This window comes from Mirounga leonina, unplaced genomic scaffold (genome assembly GCF_011800145.1).
Source record: "Mirounga leonina isolate KUSES-001 unplaced genomic scaffold, KU_Mleo_1.0 Mir_115, whole genome shotgun sequence".
Taxonomy (NCBI): domain Eukaryota; kingdom Metazoa; phylum Chordata; class Mammalia; order Carnivora; family Phocidae; genus Mirounga; species Mirounga leonina.
Window position 1 is genome coordinate 51,478,963 of NW_023270268.1, and position 16,902 is coordinate 51,495,864.

The window sequence follows — 16,902 nt, forward strand, 5'->3', positions numbered from 1 at the left end:
CGCCGGAGGGAAATGGGAACTGATGCTTCCCTGCCGGAGCGCGCTTGTTCAATGTTAAGATCTTTGACAATTCTAACTGCGGAGAGTTCAGATCTGATAGCAATGCTGCGCTTGAAGTCTCACTATTTATACTTCGCAAAGGCGGCCCCTTGTTCTGAGTAAATTACCTCCCCTTCGCAACTCGGAGGGAGCCCCTTCCTGGGGAAGCACCCGCACCACTACCTGGGGGTGGGGGAGTGGGGGTTGGGAGGGAGGAAGAGAGGGAGAGAGGGAGAAAAAGAGAGAGATTGAGATTGATTGAGGCTGGAGTCCAGGCAGGCTGGAGCTGGAGTGGGAGGGCAGAGAAGGGGACGGGAGGGGGCGGGAAGAGGAGGCCGGTCCCAGGCCGTCCTGGTTTTCAGATAGCCTCGGCCGCCTGTGCTCCTGGCCATTAATCCAGGATTGACGAGAATCCCTAATTAATTTAATTAGGCGTGGATTTTGCGTTGGTGTCACGATTCAGTTAAACACTGGGGAGCTGAACCTACTCCGCCGGGGCGTGGCCAAGAGGAAACTGACAAGTGCGCGGCCGCTGGAGTCAGTCGGGTATCCGGACTCCGCATCCCACCCCACAACCTCGCACCGCGTCAGGGTGCAGCGCAACTGTTCCTCCCTGCCTTGCTGCCAGGCTTCCTTGACCTGCGTTAGGCGCCCCGCACCCCAGTTCCGTATCCTGACCCTGTTGTCCCAATCCTACATCCTCGCTCCTCCCACCCTACAACCCACACAACCCGGCAACCTGGGTTCACAAACCTGCCCAGAGTCAGGGTACTTTACAGCTTCCCAGCCCAGCGCGGCTCCTTAAGGAGGCTTCCCGGCTCGCAGCCAGAGCTGAGTCTGGGTCTTCACTAAGCTCCTCGCCCCGGGGAGTTTGTGATTCACCCACTACTCGCGCCCTGGAGCCCAAGCCGACACCTCTACAGACAAACCCAACTCGTACGCGCCAGTCTATTTAACACATTTCCCGAGCAGCTGTTCCCTGACAGATTCCATTTTTAAAGTGTTTCCTTAGCCCCTGGTCAAGGACAGTTTGACTTCGTTCCTTCTTTGAGGTCTCAGGATCCTGACCCCTTTTCCCTTACAACTCCCTGCACCCAGACCCCTCCCACAATTAACTACAGGAGTTCTTTAGTATCCTCAGAAACATTCTAGTTGATTTCCTAATTTTGAAAAGCAAATTATTTCCTCCCTCTTTGAGTTTGAAAAAAATTCACGTTAAGTTTACACCCCATCTAATTTTACTTACCATGGACTATTCAAAAAGAGGGTCACCAGGAGAAAGGTTTCTCTCTCTCTCTCTCTCTCTCTCTCTCTCTCTCTCTGTCAAAGCCACAATTTAAAACTTTATTCCTGGACTATTTTCATCAAAATAGTTTGTTATATGGAAGTAACATCTATATTACTGAGTCATTTGTACTGTGTAGGACAAAGCTTGCAGTGAGCAGTGTGGCCATGTATATATCTCACATAAGAATATTTACATAGGAAAGTTATAATTACTTGAGTCTACAAACAAATACATCTCTTCAAGTGTGGTTTGGGGCACATTTTCAAGTAGTATGAATATTAGTGCAGGTTTTCTTCTGATGTTAAAGGTAACTTGTTCATCTTCTTGGATCTGATACTCTCAGTAAAAATAAAAGCAACTACAGAACTTTGATAGGTATACTTCTGCCCATCGGTTAAAGCATGAACACGAAGTTAACAGATAATTTGAGAACTGTCATCAAAGCAACCTGAGTCATTTGTAAAAAGAGAAAACAATTATAACAATATATTAATGGTTCTAGAATATATACAAATAGAGGTTTTGTGTATCTATATCATACTTTACTACTCTTCAGATTAAAATGTTCACATTTAGTGAATTTAAGGAATATGAAAATCATACTTTTTAAAATGTTACTTTGCCTTTTTTTTCTTTTGAATTCTGAAGTTATCCTTTGTTCTTCTTAAAACATTTGTTGCTGTATTTAGGAGAAATAATTTAATCTTTAAGTTTCCAGTAGCAATAGCTTTTAGGTATTAATGAATTACATGAGTGCTTGCTTCTATTTTATCACACTACAAAAGAGACTCAAATACTCACATTTTCCAAAGTTATATGAATTTAGAAACATGATTTTATACTTAGTCTTGGTTTACTACTTGTAACCACTTCAATTCTGTTATTATCAGAGAGGAATAACCATAATCTTTAATCCTTTGTGAAAATCCATTTTTCAGGTTATTTAGCAGAATGACCAGGAACGGGGTCAGCTAAATGGACGTGGTGCTCAAAGAGCTCTGAAACTGAGGTGTTAAATATGTATTCACAAACAGCTCCAACATAACCACAGTTAGAAGTCTGGCAAGGGATCAGGAGACTCACTAGCTACTTTTTAAATTCCATCTACTACTGAGCTTGAGGGAAAGATGACCATTTTAAGGGTGATCAGGGAAGGCTCAGACCAATCATCATGTAGTTCACACCAAATTGATTTTCCCATAGATTTTCCTGGAATATTGGCTTTTTGTATATATTTAGGAATAGTGGTGTTAATATCAGATGGGGCTGTGAGAAATCTGCAGTGTCTCACCACAGATTCCCACTGGCCCAAGGGAAGTTTAGTTAAAAACAACATCAACAAGGTTCTTAAAATGCTTATGAAGTTCTAATGATGTTGTTTCATTAGATAAAAAATATTTTCTTGAGACAGGGTATTTCAAAATGTAATTTTGGTAAAAAACATTGAATAACGTTTAGTTGACAGCCTGCAGACAGATACAGGAGTTCCAATAAAATTCAGGACCCCACGGGGCTCCCCAGCTCTTGAATTATTTAAAATAAACCTGTAGTGTAGTAGTTAAGTTTTAAAACGGTCCCTCGAAACTGGTTATTTAAGGTACAGTCATTTATGAGCCATATATTTGTGGAGGTGATTTTCACCCTCTCAAACCGTCAGCGGAAAACTGTAGCTTGGATATCATAACAGTTGTGAACGAGCTGGTTCTCACAGTCGACCCAAACCAAGGCCAAGAGTTTATTCACCTCCTTTCCTTTTCTTACAGATAAATAATGTAGTATGAGTTACAGAAAATGCTGAATCGCTGTAATTTCTATTGGTTTAAATAACAAAAAACCTATATATTGAATTTTTCTTTCAGAAGAAACCTCGTCCCCCTGCCCCAGGCAGCCTTCTCCCCTTCCTCCACCAACCAGTTAACTTTAATATGGGAAACTAATTTGCACCCAACCTGTGAATGCCTTCACCTTCAGGGTAGAAGAAACACCGATTTTAATGCATTTTTGCAAATAAATCATTAGAGTTTAATCACACACAGTCTATACAGACACAGTCCCATGATTTATTATCGTTGGGCTAGTTTCCTCCTCCCTCAGAGTGAGATAACCAATTTCGCTACGTGTGGTGTCTTAAACATAACTTCCTACGATGCAGATTTGTTTACTGATTATCTAAGACGATAGCGACGATTACTAAGGCAATAGCACTTTTCAGTCTCCACCTTTATTGCTTTTTGGCAACAAGGAAATCAAATAAGCAAGCACGCAAACCCAACACCAAACAAAAAATTGGCGGCGTGACAATCTACTCCCTCCGCACTCCTCTAACTCCGGGCAGCCTCTATCGATGCACTCGGAAGCTCGGCTGGCGCTGCCTGGCGCTGGAACCAGGAAGGCGGTGAGCTTAAACTGAAGCAAGTTCGGAGGACGGCAGCGGCGCCCAGATTTGAAGGAACGTTTTTTGGTCTGTGGCGCTTGCAAGTCCACGGGAAGCGTGAGGCCGAAGGCCGGGACCCAGGTGATGCCGGCATCTGGAGTCCGGGAGGCGGTGCCTGCGGGCGCAAGGTTCCGAGGCCCGGCTCCGGCGAGAGGCGGCGCGGGGCCTGGCGCAGTCCGCCAGGAAGGCGGCTTGGAGTGGGGGTGGTGGGGGTGGTGGGTGGTGGCCGCGAGGCGTGCGGAGCGGCGCAGTACGCATGCGCCCCGCACCTGGCGCTTTCTGACCCCTGAAGTTCGAGCTGGGGCCTTTGGGTGGTGGGTAGCTGTAGAGTAGTTCGCGGTCGCAGGCCTCAAGCTAGGCCTTTTGTCTGCTGGTGGTGAGGGAGAGTTAACTAGCTCTCCATCCCCTACCCAACCCACACCTCCTTCCGCATCCCCAGTGCCTGGTCCTCGATCACTGCTTTTGAGTTTCTGTGCTCATCCTGAAGTACGTGGTTGGTGCTTCGTCACCAGCTATAGGTAGGATGGAGCAAGAGGGAGGCTGCAACCTGGTGCACTCTACTCCACTCACTCTGCTGTCGGTACTTGAGATGCACCTCTTTCACTCCCTATCCCCCTTCCTGGCTGGCACTCTTGCTGAGAGATAGGTGGTGCTGGGTGAGATAGACTTTCTAAGTTCCTTAACATATAAATATACTCGCACTAAACGTTCCCCGTTTCCTTGACTTCAGAATTTGTGGCCTTGTGGTCATATTACTACCCTTATGGGCTACCTTAAGAGCACATGGCTACCCTTAAACTCTGTCTGCTTTGGTGAGAGGTTATAATGCACTATTTATACATGTTGCTGACTCATGATTTTAGGTCAACCTTAACATAATTTCTATCTCAGAGGTTATATATATTTAAATGTACACTGGAAACCTAAATTTTTTGTTGTTATTGCATTTTCAGAATTAGCACCAACCTATTAGAGTTTCAACTAACTAGGTACTGGGTATTTACATAAATCATATATCTTTTGCGTTACAAAAAAGTAGTCCAGTTGTCATCTTCGAACTTAGACCTAAAAGCTCTAAGTGAAGGGGATATGCAGAATTCTCAGGTTTAAGGATTTGAACAGATATGACAGGTGCAACCTTGTGGGGAAACTGTGTATCCCTTCTAGCCTTAGGTCTATAAATATTCACTTTCTTTACAAGCAAAGGAGATTTCCTGCTAAGTGATAACACTTTACTACTGTTATGTTCTTCAGTAAGAGAGCTAAAAATGTTTGAAATAGAAAAAAAAAAAAAAATAAAGGCAGCTGGTACCTATTAATTGGCCTTACCGATTCCACCAGTCTTAGCAAAGAGTTGTGTTATGAGTTGGAAAACTTCTGTAATGATTTTGTTACAGTAGATGTATAGATATATTTTCTGCTTTCATTTTCAAACCATTGGAGAGAAATTCTTAAGACTGAATACTTTTTAAAAAAAGAGATGCTAGTCTACAAATTTTTAGTTATGATAGGAGGAGTGTTTTTGAGAATTCTATATATCTTTTGAATTTTGTTGTGTTATCTTAAATTAGAATTTTACCACAGATCTTTTTCTGCTTTTGCATGGTTTTGTACTTATTTGTGGATTTCTTCCTATGCTAAAATGGTATTAACCCCACTTTTACTTTACCTCTTTGAGGTGGATTTCCCATTGACATGACTGTTCTTTTTTTTTTAAGCCATGTGTCCAAGATAAAAAAAGTATAGTTTGATATACTAATGAATGAATAGTGGAGAAATAATTATAAACTGTCATGTTCTCTGGGAATCTTTGTTCTCTCTAACTGCCTGTTTTCTGAAAAAGGCTAACTGCTTCTTGTACCTTTATTAATAACTAGACAGAGGAACTACTTGTGTATGCCTTTGAGCTTTCTTTTGAATGACCACATCTTGGCTTCATGTCTTCAGTCAGTCACTTAAACTTTATAATGAGATGTTTTTGTAAATGGATGTTCTGCTGTAGTCGTTACCTGTCCTGGTTTCAGTTTTGTAGTGGGAGTATTTGGGTGAGGTTTGCAACCATGAGACTGGGAGTACTAGAAGACAGAGTGAGGACAGAAAACCAAGAGCTTTAGGAGTTCTGTACCTGTAGTTGCATTTTCTGTTTACAGGTAGATTGAAAAATTGTTAGCTTGTGGGGCTCCTAAAAATCTCTGCTCAGTTCATTATTGCCCTTATCAGAAATGTCTTTCCATGTACTGTACCTTAACAGTGGAGTTATGTATAAGGAGTTCTTTCTTACTAGTAGTGTGTAATAAAAATTGATGACATGACTTGAATGAGAAGTATATTCAATTATATGCCAATGATATTATGGAAATCCAGAGGTGAATATATATTGAGGGGGGTGAGTAGGAATTCAGTACCTGTCATTGATAGAGAAGACAATTTTTGATTTTTTAAAATTTATTTATTTGACAGAGACACAGCGAGAGAGGGAACACAAGCAGGGGGAGTGGGGGAGGGAGAAGCAGGCTTCCTGCTGAGCAGGGAGCCTGATGCAGGCCTCCATCCCAGGACCCTGGGGTCATGACCTGAGCCGAAGGCAGATGCTTAACGACTGAGCCACCCAGGCACCCCGAAAAGACAATTTTTGGAACTACCTCTCATTTGCTCTTGTTCAGTTTTCTGAATAAATATTGGGAGTTAACTATAATAAAGAAATGTAGTGGGCTTTTGCAGTCTCTTGAGATTGATTATACTTCAGAGTAATTTTTCTGAAGTGTAAATATATTACTTGAAAATATAGTTTGGTGACATGGATTTTAAACTTTTTTTTTACTTAGTGTCTCTAAGGAAGGGTTTTGTATCTACCATTAACTTTTCTGGGTTAAATATAATCATTCTTCTATTATGGGTGAATTATGTTGTTTGAAATTAAAACAAAGGAAAATTTATACCCACCTCCTATTCTCTTTTTTTTCCATTCAACAAGATACATAATAAGATCTGTGTCCTTTTCTTTCTACTTCTTTATGCTTTATATAGGGACTTAATAAGCTGGGCAAGAAAGGAGAGTGGAAATAACTGTAGATACCTTAGAGCAGTGGTTCTCAAACTTTCTAGTTTTAGGATTCCTTTACACTCTTAAAAATTATTGTGGACCCCAAGAACTTTTATCTACGTGGGCTGTATCTATAAATATTGCCTTACTAGTAATTAAATGAGCAAATTTTGAAATATTTATTAATCAACTTAAAAATAATAATAAGCCCATTACATGGTAACATAAATAACACATTTGATATGAAAAATAACTACATTTTCCAAAACAAACTTGGTGAGAAAAGTGGCATTATTTTCCACTTTTGCAACTCTCTAATATCTCCTCCTGCGTGCAATCCATCATGATGAGTTATTTTGATTGAAATATATAAAGAAAATCTGGATTCACAAAGATATGGTATTGGAAAAAGAAGTATTTTAATAGCCTTTGCACATAATTACTTCTTTGATACTACACCAAAACTTGACAAGTAGTAGTTTCTTTTTTTTATTTTTTTTTAAGATTTTATTATTTATTCATGAGAGACAGAGAGAGGCAGAGGGAGAAGCAGGCCTGATGCGGGACTCAATCCCAGGACCCTGGGATCGTGACCTGAGCTGAACAAAGGCAGACGCTTAACTGACTGAGCCACCCAGGCGCGCCTCAAGTAGTAGTTTCTTAAAAGTTGGTTGTACCTGGTATTTGAAACCATGTCAATGACTTCATAGTCTATCACATTAAAATGTGTAGGTTTGTCTTACACTGTGAGTGGATTTTTTTTTACCCATGCATGATTCTGTGAGATCCTGAATTGGCCTATGGGAGAACAGTGGTTCACTGGGTTATGTATACCTTCTAAATTTTGACAGTCTGTATTATGTAATTAAAAAAAATTCACATCTCTTAATATCACCACTGATCTCAACAGAGAAATCTTCAAGTGCTGACTGGGAAGCCACTCTCATGGTGGTGGATACAAGTTATCCTAAATTCTCACTTTTGCTTGAGAGCTCAAATTTTATCATTGGCAACAAATAATGTCAGTTTTCCTTGAAATGAAAGACTCTCTTCATTCATTTTTGGGCAAATGTCTGCCTAATACCCAAGTCTGAATAGTCATAGTTAGTTCTTTAAAAGTAGTGTTTCATGATACAAGCTAGTTCAATTTGAAATTCATTTGTATAAACACTTTTTCTCAAAATAACCATTCTTTAGTATAACAGTAGCGGGTAAGTGTAGTTCCCATTTCATCACACGATATTAAAAAGATGTGTGCTCAAGGGTTGAAATTTAATGAAATTAATGATTTTTACTGTTTTATCAAGGACATTCTTAAGTGAAACTGGCTTAAAAAAATTTCTTTTAAACTGTGTGTTGCCGTGAAGAATATAATGATACTAGTGAAGTTTGGTGCCCTTGCCTTGATTCCTGTTAAGGCACCAGCTGTTTTGCCTACTATTGCTTTTATTTACATCATCAGTACAAAAGTCAACACAGTGAAAAAGGTAAATCATGTTTCAGTGTTAGAGTGAAAATAGTTTTGACCTCTTAGATCGCCTGAAAGGGTTTTAGAAGGACCCTCAGGGGTCTACGGACCCCATTTTGAGAATTTCTGTTACACTTCTAGTATAAGCTAGAGGGCAAGGATTTTTGTCTCTTGTTCCCTGATGTATCTCTTATACCTAGGTCTGCTATCATCCTGAGACTTTATACCTATCTCTAGTATTAGATTTTCTGAATCTGGATCATCTTTGTTGGTTTACTCTCTCCTTTTGGTGGAGCACATCCTCTACTAGCTTCCTCAGAAACGGTGAGTGCAAGATATAATTTTGAGACTGCATATTTGAATGTGTCTTTATTCCCTTTTTTTTTTTTTTTTTAAGATTTTGTTTATTTGACAGAGAGAGACAGCGAGAGAGGGAACACAAGCAGGGGGAGTGGGAGAGGGAGAAGCAGGCTTCCCACCGAGCAGGGAGCCCGATGCAGGGCTCGGCTCCATCCCAGGATTCTGGGATCATGACCTGAGCCAAAGGCAGACGCTTAACGACTGAGCCACCCAGGCGCCCCGAACGTGTCTTTATTCTGATCTCGTATTAGATCAGTGATTGGGCTGGATATCGAGAGGTTGAAAGTCATTTTCACTTAGATATGTGAAGGCAAGTCTCTTTTTGTTTTCTGTGTTGCTGTTGAGAAGCCTTTTGTGATTACCCCATTTTTTTCTCTTAAGTTTCTAGGATTTATATATGGATGTCTGAATTTTTTGGAGATATGTGTGCTATATGTCTATTTTTTTTTTTTTTAAGATTTATTTATTTTAGAGAGCTCGCACGTGAGCTGGGGGAAGGGCAGAGGGAGAGAGAGAATCTTCAAACTCCCCACTGAGTATGGAACTTTAGGTGGGGAGGGGACCTCAGTCCCAGGACCCTGAGACCCTGAGATCCTGAGCTGAAACCAAAAGCTGGCCACTTAACCGACTAAGCCACCCAGGTGCCCCTGGTGTATATCTTTTATTAATTCATTGTCCCGGGGATTTAAAGCAATTAATATCTTTCAATTCTAGAAATTCTTTTGAATTGTTCTTTGGGTATTTTTCTTTATCTCTTTCTGTGTTCTTTTTTTATGGAATGCATATCGATTGGATATTGCACTTTCTGGATTGATCCTCTTTTACCTCCTGTTTTTTATCTTTTTCTTTCTACTTTCTGTGAGTCCTTTGACCTTATCTTCTAACCCCATTGTATTTTTTATTACAAATTATCATTTGTTTAAATTTAAAGCTTTCCTGTTCTTTGGGTGTTCCTCCTGTTCTTGTTTGCTGGATCATCTTCTCGGGTTTCTGAGGATAGTAACAGTAATTTTTTTCCGCATGTTCCTTGTTTACTACAAGTTGCTTTTTTCTTTCTTTTTTGGTTTCTGTCTCTTATGATAAAGGCTTTCATCACGTGACTAGTTATCTTTTGTTGTATAATTGCTAAAAAGTTTAAAAAGCTTACAGAGAAAAGTTTACGTGTTTAAGGTTTGGGTTTGGTAACTGGTGGGCATGGTTATAGGGTGATTGGATAAGGGCCTGGCCTTTTTTTGGGGGGGACCTTCAAATATTTATATACCTTTTTTCAACTACTGTTCAGGTTTCCAAAAAATCCTCTGCCAGAATTCTTGGATCCAAGCTCATGGAGTGCTGCAGTATTTACTATTAGATTGAAGACCTTCACTTTCCTTTAACTTTTAGTTTAGCAGTTTAGGATCTTTCTGCCCTCTTTTATGTGCCCCTGGACCTGTGCTTCATTGTTTCGTTATTTTCCTAAAAAACCCCACCTTTCCTGCTGGGAATGGGGGGGAGTAGTCACTTGTCTGGTTTGGGTGGGGGAGGGGGCTTGGGCGATTACTTCTTTTACAGATTTTCAGCTCGTTCTCTGTGTTTTAGTCTCATGACCTGTTGTGCCTGTTATGGTATCTGGTGTCTCAAATTCCTGAGCCTTTCTGATTTTTGCTGTGTGAATTGGCTTTTCACTTGTTGGAATTCTCTGCAGTTGTGTGATACTCAACTTTCCTAGCTCCAAATCCGCCATCTGGTTTTCATTTGCTAAAAATTTATTGACATATCTTGTCTACTGTTCCTGTTGTTTTCTCTTTTAGTCTCTTAATTCTTGTGAATTTATACTTTTTTATACTCTCACTCTCATTTTAGTATTTTTTAACCAGATAATAAGATTATAATAAAAACTCATCTTAAATGGTTATTTGTCAGTTAAGAAAATTCATAACTGTCTAAAGATGAAAACAAGAAAGGAAGGAAAAGCCAGGAAATAGGAAAACTTAGGTGATTGTTATAACTCAATTATGTACACATTCTGTAATGGAAATATACATACACACAGATATTATATATCATATATATGTGTGAATATTTAAATATGTATATATGTACATTTATATTGTCTATATATGTATAATTTCATAATCATAGTATTTTGAAGCTGGAAGGGGTCATCATGATCTTTTAACTAGTGCATTTCATTTTTCAGTGAGGAAACTGGCTTAGATACACTAGTGATTTACTGAAAGTTTCAAAACCAAGTCTTTCCAATATTTTGTTAACTGTAAATTGTTAGAACTGTGAACATCTTGGAGGTTCAGAACTATATTTAAAGTCTAATTCTGGTTCTAGGTAAATAGCTTAGAATTTTGAATTTAATCCTGACAGCAATTTTCAAGTGGTATTGTATTAGAGTCAGGGAGGGGATGGCTCCTCTGACAATTCTGAAAACAAAGCTGTAATTGAACACATTGCTTTGTTTATAGCAATGATATTAACTTATTTTGAATAAATATTAAAGGGGGAGACGAACCATGAGAGACTATGGACTCTGAGAAACAAACTGAGGGTTCTAGAGGGGAGGGGGGTGGGGGGATGGGTTAGCCTGGTGATGGGTATTAAAGAGGGCACGTATTGAATGGAGCACTGGGTGTCATATGCAAACAATGAATCATGGAACACTACATCAGAAACTAATGATGTATGGTGATTAACATAACATAATAAAAATATTAAAGGGAAGCATGAGATTTTTATTTATCTGATCCATTAACTGTTTATGTTAACCATTACATAAGATGGATCTTGCTTTTATGTGACATTGAAAGATCGCTAATAACTACTTTGGTAAAATAAGTGAGATTGCGTATGGGACTCTGAAGGCTAATTTTGAAGTGAGACAAGTAAGCTTCTTATCAAATAAGTTAATTCTTAGGTATAAAAATCTTAAGTTATTTTTATGTATGTTTTTTCCTTTTGTATAATAAATATACAAACGTTGCCACAGTCATATAGAAAATCATGTAAAATAAAAAAATTACCCAGTTTCATCACTTCAATATTATCAGTTATTTTGGGGGTAGTTGGTTGAGAGTTGGTGGCTCAGTAGGTTAAGAGTCTGCCTTCGGCTTGGGTCATGATGCCAGGGTCCTAGAAACCAGCCCCATGTCAGGCTCCCTGCTCAGTGGAGTGTCTGCTTCTCCCTCTTCCTCTCCCTCTGCCCCTCCCCTCCACTTGCATTCTCACTCACTCTCAAATAAATAAAATCTTAAAAAAAAATTATCAATCATTTTCAATTTTGCTGTTACTCATATGTACACACATACATATACACATATATGTATACATATATATATTGGGGGGGAGGGACAGGGGGAGAGGGACAGAGAGCATCTTAAGCAGGCTCCACCCCTAGCACAGAGCCTGACACAGGGCTTGATCTCACAACCCTGAGATTGTGACCTGAGCTGAAATCAAGAGTTAGACACTTAACCTGCTGAGCCACCCGGGTGCCCCTCATAGGTGCATATTTTCGTAAATTGTAGTCTCTGTGGATATGGTTTTAATAATGTTATAATGAATAGTTTCATGAATATAGATTCCTTTTAAGAAAAACTTTGCAGATATATTCTTAGAAGTAGGATTGCTTTGTCAAAAAAAATCAACATTTTTATGACTCATTTTTATGAACTAGCAGTGTGCAGAATTGACTGACTTCAACTTTAGTACTTTATTATTATTTTTTTAAAGATTTTATTTATTTATTTGACGGAGAGAGGGAGCACAAGCAGGGGGAGCGAGAAAGGGAGAAGCAGACTCCCTGCCGAGCAGGGAGCCTGATGCAGGGCTCAATCCCAGGACCCTGGGATCATGATCTGAGCCGAAGGCAGATGAGTCGCTTTACTGACTGAGCCACCTAGGTGCTCCCAACTTTAGTACTGTAGTGAACATTTCCTCCCTCCCTCAGATTTCACCAGTGAAATGGTGATAGTGCATTGTTTCAGTTTGCACTTTGTTGATGACTAATGAGGTTTTATCCATTTAAAAATTTAGAATTTTTAGTTAGAAAAATATAATTCTAAAAGATAGTAAAATACTTTTTATATTTAAGGAATGTGGAAATGAAGGATTAATGGTTGATCCCTAAACCAAGTATTATATAATTAATGATAAGTGCAACTTACAAGAAAATTATTATGAGGTGTTCTCAGGATTAACTCTTTTGAGAGATATTTGGAAAAATTATGGACAAATTTAAACTGTTCATAAATTATAAAGACAGTTAATTGATAATCCTAGAAAACTATACTACAGCAATTTCTCATGTCTTGTCAATAAGCCAAGTACATTTAAAGTTGACTTTTTAAATTTTTACAGAGTTCTACAAAAATTAGGTTAAATTTCATCCATTGTGCCATTGTGCTAGAACTAATTTTCTTTGAATTTGAACTTAGAGAAATGGGACGCCGGTCATCAGATACTGAAGAAGAAAGCAGAAGCAAGAGAAAAAAGAAACACCGTAGACGGTCATCTTCAAGTAGTTCTTCAGATAGTAGAACATATAGCCGAAAGAAAGGTGGAAGGAAATCAAGGTCAAAGTCAAGATCTTGGTCCAGAGATCTTCAGCCTCGCTCTCATTCATATGATAGAAGGTGATATTCATAATTTTCACTTATATAGTAATGAGAGTAACATTCTTTGGAGTTCATATGTTTTTGTACTTTTAATTTTTCTGGGTAAAACATTTTTCTTTTAGTAGTTATATATTTATGAGGGTTAAGTCCCAACCTAAAAGTTTGTTTTGTTTTGTTTTGTTTAATTTTTACTTTTTCATTTGGGTGTGTTATGTTAGTTTCAGGTTTACAATTTAGCGATTTGACAAATTTATATATTATGCTATGTTCACAAGTATAGCTCCCATCTGTCCCATTATATTGCCATTACAGTATCATTGACTATATTCCTTATGCTCAGCTTTTTGTTCCTACGTTTTACTCATTTCATGACTGGAGGCCTGTATCTCCCTTTCCCCTTCACCCATTTGGTACAACCCCTCCCTCCCACAAAGGTTTTCCTTTTTGCCAGGCCCAATCCATGGGTCTAGTGTCTTCTTCCTTTGTCTGTTCTTTGTAGGTGTAAACTGGTATAGTTCTCATAACATATTATCTGATAATATTTGGAAGGATTGTATACTACTGAGCACCCATAATGTCTTAATTAGTAGCTGATCCAATCACTAAATTAGGAATCAGTCATCTGACTTCTCAACAGGAATAACATTTTATCTCTATTTGCTTCTAGGAAGGATTTAGAAATAGTAAAAATGAGATGATTCTTTAGAATCTAGATGATTTCTCTTTAATGGCTGTAAAAAAATTTTTTTCTAAAGATTTTATTTATTTGAGAGAGAGTGAAACAGAGAGAACACGAGCAGGGTGAGGGGCAGAGGGAGAAGCGGATTACCAGCTGAGCAGGGAGCCTGATGTGGGGCTTGATCCCAGGACCCCGAGATCATGACCCAAGCCGAAGGCAGACACGTAACCGACTGAGCCACCCAGACGCCCGTAAACATTTTTTTTATAGCAATGACATTTGATTATATTTTATTTCAGACGCAGGCATCGATCAAGCAGTAGCTCTTCTTATGGCTCTAGAAGAAAACGAAGTCGAAGTCGTTCAAGGGGTCGAGGGAAATCCTATAGAGTTCAGAGATCTAGGTCAAAAAGCAGAACAAGAAGGTATGCCATCTCATATTTATTGCTTTGTAACAGACTGTTTCCAAACTTAGTGATCTAAAGCAACAATCACTTAAGTTCTCATTTTATGATTTTGACTGAGTTCAGCTGGCAGTTCTTTTGCTGGTCCCATCTGGGGTCACTCATCCTCATTGGCTTCTCATCCTCCGTTAGGCCAGACTGGGCTTTTTCACATGATGGGGGTAATTGTTGAAGAATGTAAGCAAAGAAGCTGTAAAACCTTGCAAGATCTTGCCTCAGTGTGTTATGGAAAGAGTTTGTGTCCCCCATAAATTCGTATGTTGAAGTCCCAACCCCCAGTGTAGCAATATTTGAAGATAGGGTCGTTATTGGAGGTATTTAAGGTTAAGGTTAAATGAGGTCATAGGGTGCAGCTTTAATCCTCTAGGGCTGGTGGCCTTATAAGAAGAGGAAGAGAGAGACTTTCTCTCTATATGAGTATGCAGTCAAAGGAAAGGCCATGTGAAGACACAGTGAAAGGGTGGATATTTACCATCTTTTCAGCCAGGAAGGCAGCCCTTACCAGGAATCAAATCAGCTGGCATCTTCATTTTGGACTTACAGCCTCCAGAACCATGAGAAATACATTTCTGTTGTTTTAGCTGTCCAGTCTGCAGTATTTTGTTATTGCAGCCAGAACAGACTAATACACAGACTAATACTCCACCTGTGTTTTTTTGCTGTGCTCAACGGTCAATAATAAAGAAAATAGCCTATCTGGAGTCAGTTGTACATTTGGGCAATGGTAGAAAATTTGGTTGAATAGGATGGGGACTATGGTATTGATGGACTTGATAAAAAGAGGCATTCAGAAATTATTGAAGGTTTTTGAGCAGAAGAATGTTAGGATGAAAAGCATTTTAGGCAGATCAGTTTCTTTTCTCTGCTTAGTTCTTCATACTACTATTAGGCTCTACTTGTGGGGGTATGTTAGCAGCCTGGTTTTGTTATTTAGGGCACAAAATTTTATAAATCATTGTGTGAATCTGAAGTTGGATAATAGCAGTAAAGTTCAAATGTTTAGCTTTCTGGCCTTGTGTTATTTGGCCTCAGCCTCCTGTCGTTTGTCATACTCCATGGCTAAGCCACTCTGGTGTTACATGCCTTTTTTTTTCCATTCAGGTCCCCAAGTTGCTAGCTTTGTTTATTTGAGCATGCTTTTACTTCCCCTTTCTTGCAGTATCTATACTTTGTGAAGCCTTTCTATTCTTTAAAGTTTAGTTCTATTTAACCTTTAATTCTTTCTCAATCCTTTTTTGATTTTTCACTCCCAAGTCAGATTTAATCTCTCCTTTTTTGACCCCCCATCACATGTGGTTCCTGATTTTTAACAGTTATATTTTGAATACTATGTTTTGTTATTCTCACATATTGTAAATTCTTGCAGGGAGATCCTCTTATTACCTAGCAAAATGCCGTGCACGTGCCTTGATTTGAGTGAATGTTTAATTGGGGAAATGAAGTTAGGTAGAGCACTTGGTTTTGTAGCAAGAAAATGTTTTATTGTTTTATTGATTTGTAGAAGGGAAACTTTATTTTGGATATATTGATTTGTCTAAAAAGAGGCTGATTACCAGAAAATAACTTCAATTGAAGTTTCCATCGGTGGGAACAAAAATAATAATTCATGCTTTTTATGGTCTTTTTTAGTTTATAAAGTATTTTCACATATACTCCCATATATTTTCACATGTATCAGTCATTTCATAGTTTCATTCCAAGCATCAGGGTCTTAACGGAGGGAACTTTTGTAACCATTGGAAGGGCTCAGGGAATTAGGGAAGCTGTCACTGATTATTTTAACTTGAAGCATGGCAGCTGGTTATTTGCTCAGAAGTCACCGGAAGTTTTAAGTACTCTTTCAGTTTGTAGCACCGAAGTGGGTGATTCTCAAAATACTCACCTGGAAGCTGTTTTTTCTGCCCAGTTTATCTACTTACAACTGTCTCCAAAGGCGAATGTTAATTTCTTTTCCTTTGCAATGCAAGGAAGACCTTAAAAAGAGTAGCAGTGATGTCTAGTCAACCATAAACTATCTAGCACATATGCATTTAGTAATTTGAGTTTTGTAACTCTGTCAAGGTGTCATGTACAGGAATACCTTTATTTTGTATATTAGAAAACAAGTTCAGAGGTTTATTCAAAACAGCAACTTCTAATCAACCTCTTGATTCAACACTGGCATTTAACTACAATAACTAATCTGGAGTCACTGAAAAGTCTTAAATTTTGAGAAAATACATTATTCATGTCCTATACATATATTGTTTTGGAAAATATATTTTAGGAATTTATTCTTCAAAATGCTTGAACTAAATGAGTTTAATCTTGGTGTAACAAGAAAATTGAACAACTCATTCCTTGAGTTAACCAAGGCTATTATTTATTTATTTATTTAAGATTTTATTTATTTATTTGACAGAGAGAGACACAGTGAGTGAGGGCACAAGCAGGGGGAGTAGGAGAGGGAGAAAGGCAGGCTTCCTGCAGAGCAGGAAGCCCGAGGAGCAGGGAGCCCGAGGAGCAGGGAGCCCGAGGAGCAGG

The 16,902-nt window shown here is 38.9% G+C and overlaps 1 protein-coding gene across 1 annotated transcript in view; it reads left to right on the top strand.

Annotated features, from left to right (window-relative positions):
• Positions 1-7,867: 7,867 nt before the first annotated feature.
• The window catches only part of RSRC1 (arginine and serine rich coiled-coil 1), a 407,525-nt gene continuing 398,490 nt past the window's right edge, over positions 7,868-16,902 (top strand). The window contains exons 1-3 of the mRNA XM_034997838.1: positions 7,868-8,596; positions 13,059-13,254; positions 14,215-14,340. Of these exons, the coding sequence (XP_034853729.1) occupies positions 13,061-13,254; positions 14,215-14,340 (320 nt within the window). The 5' untranslated portion in view covers positions 7,868-8,596; positions 13,059-13,060. The remainder of the gene's footprint in view (positions 8,597-13,058; positions 13,255-14,214; positions 14,341-16,902) is intronic.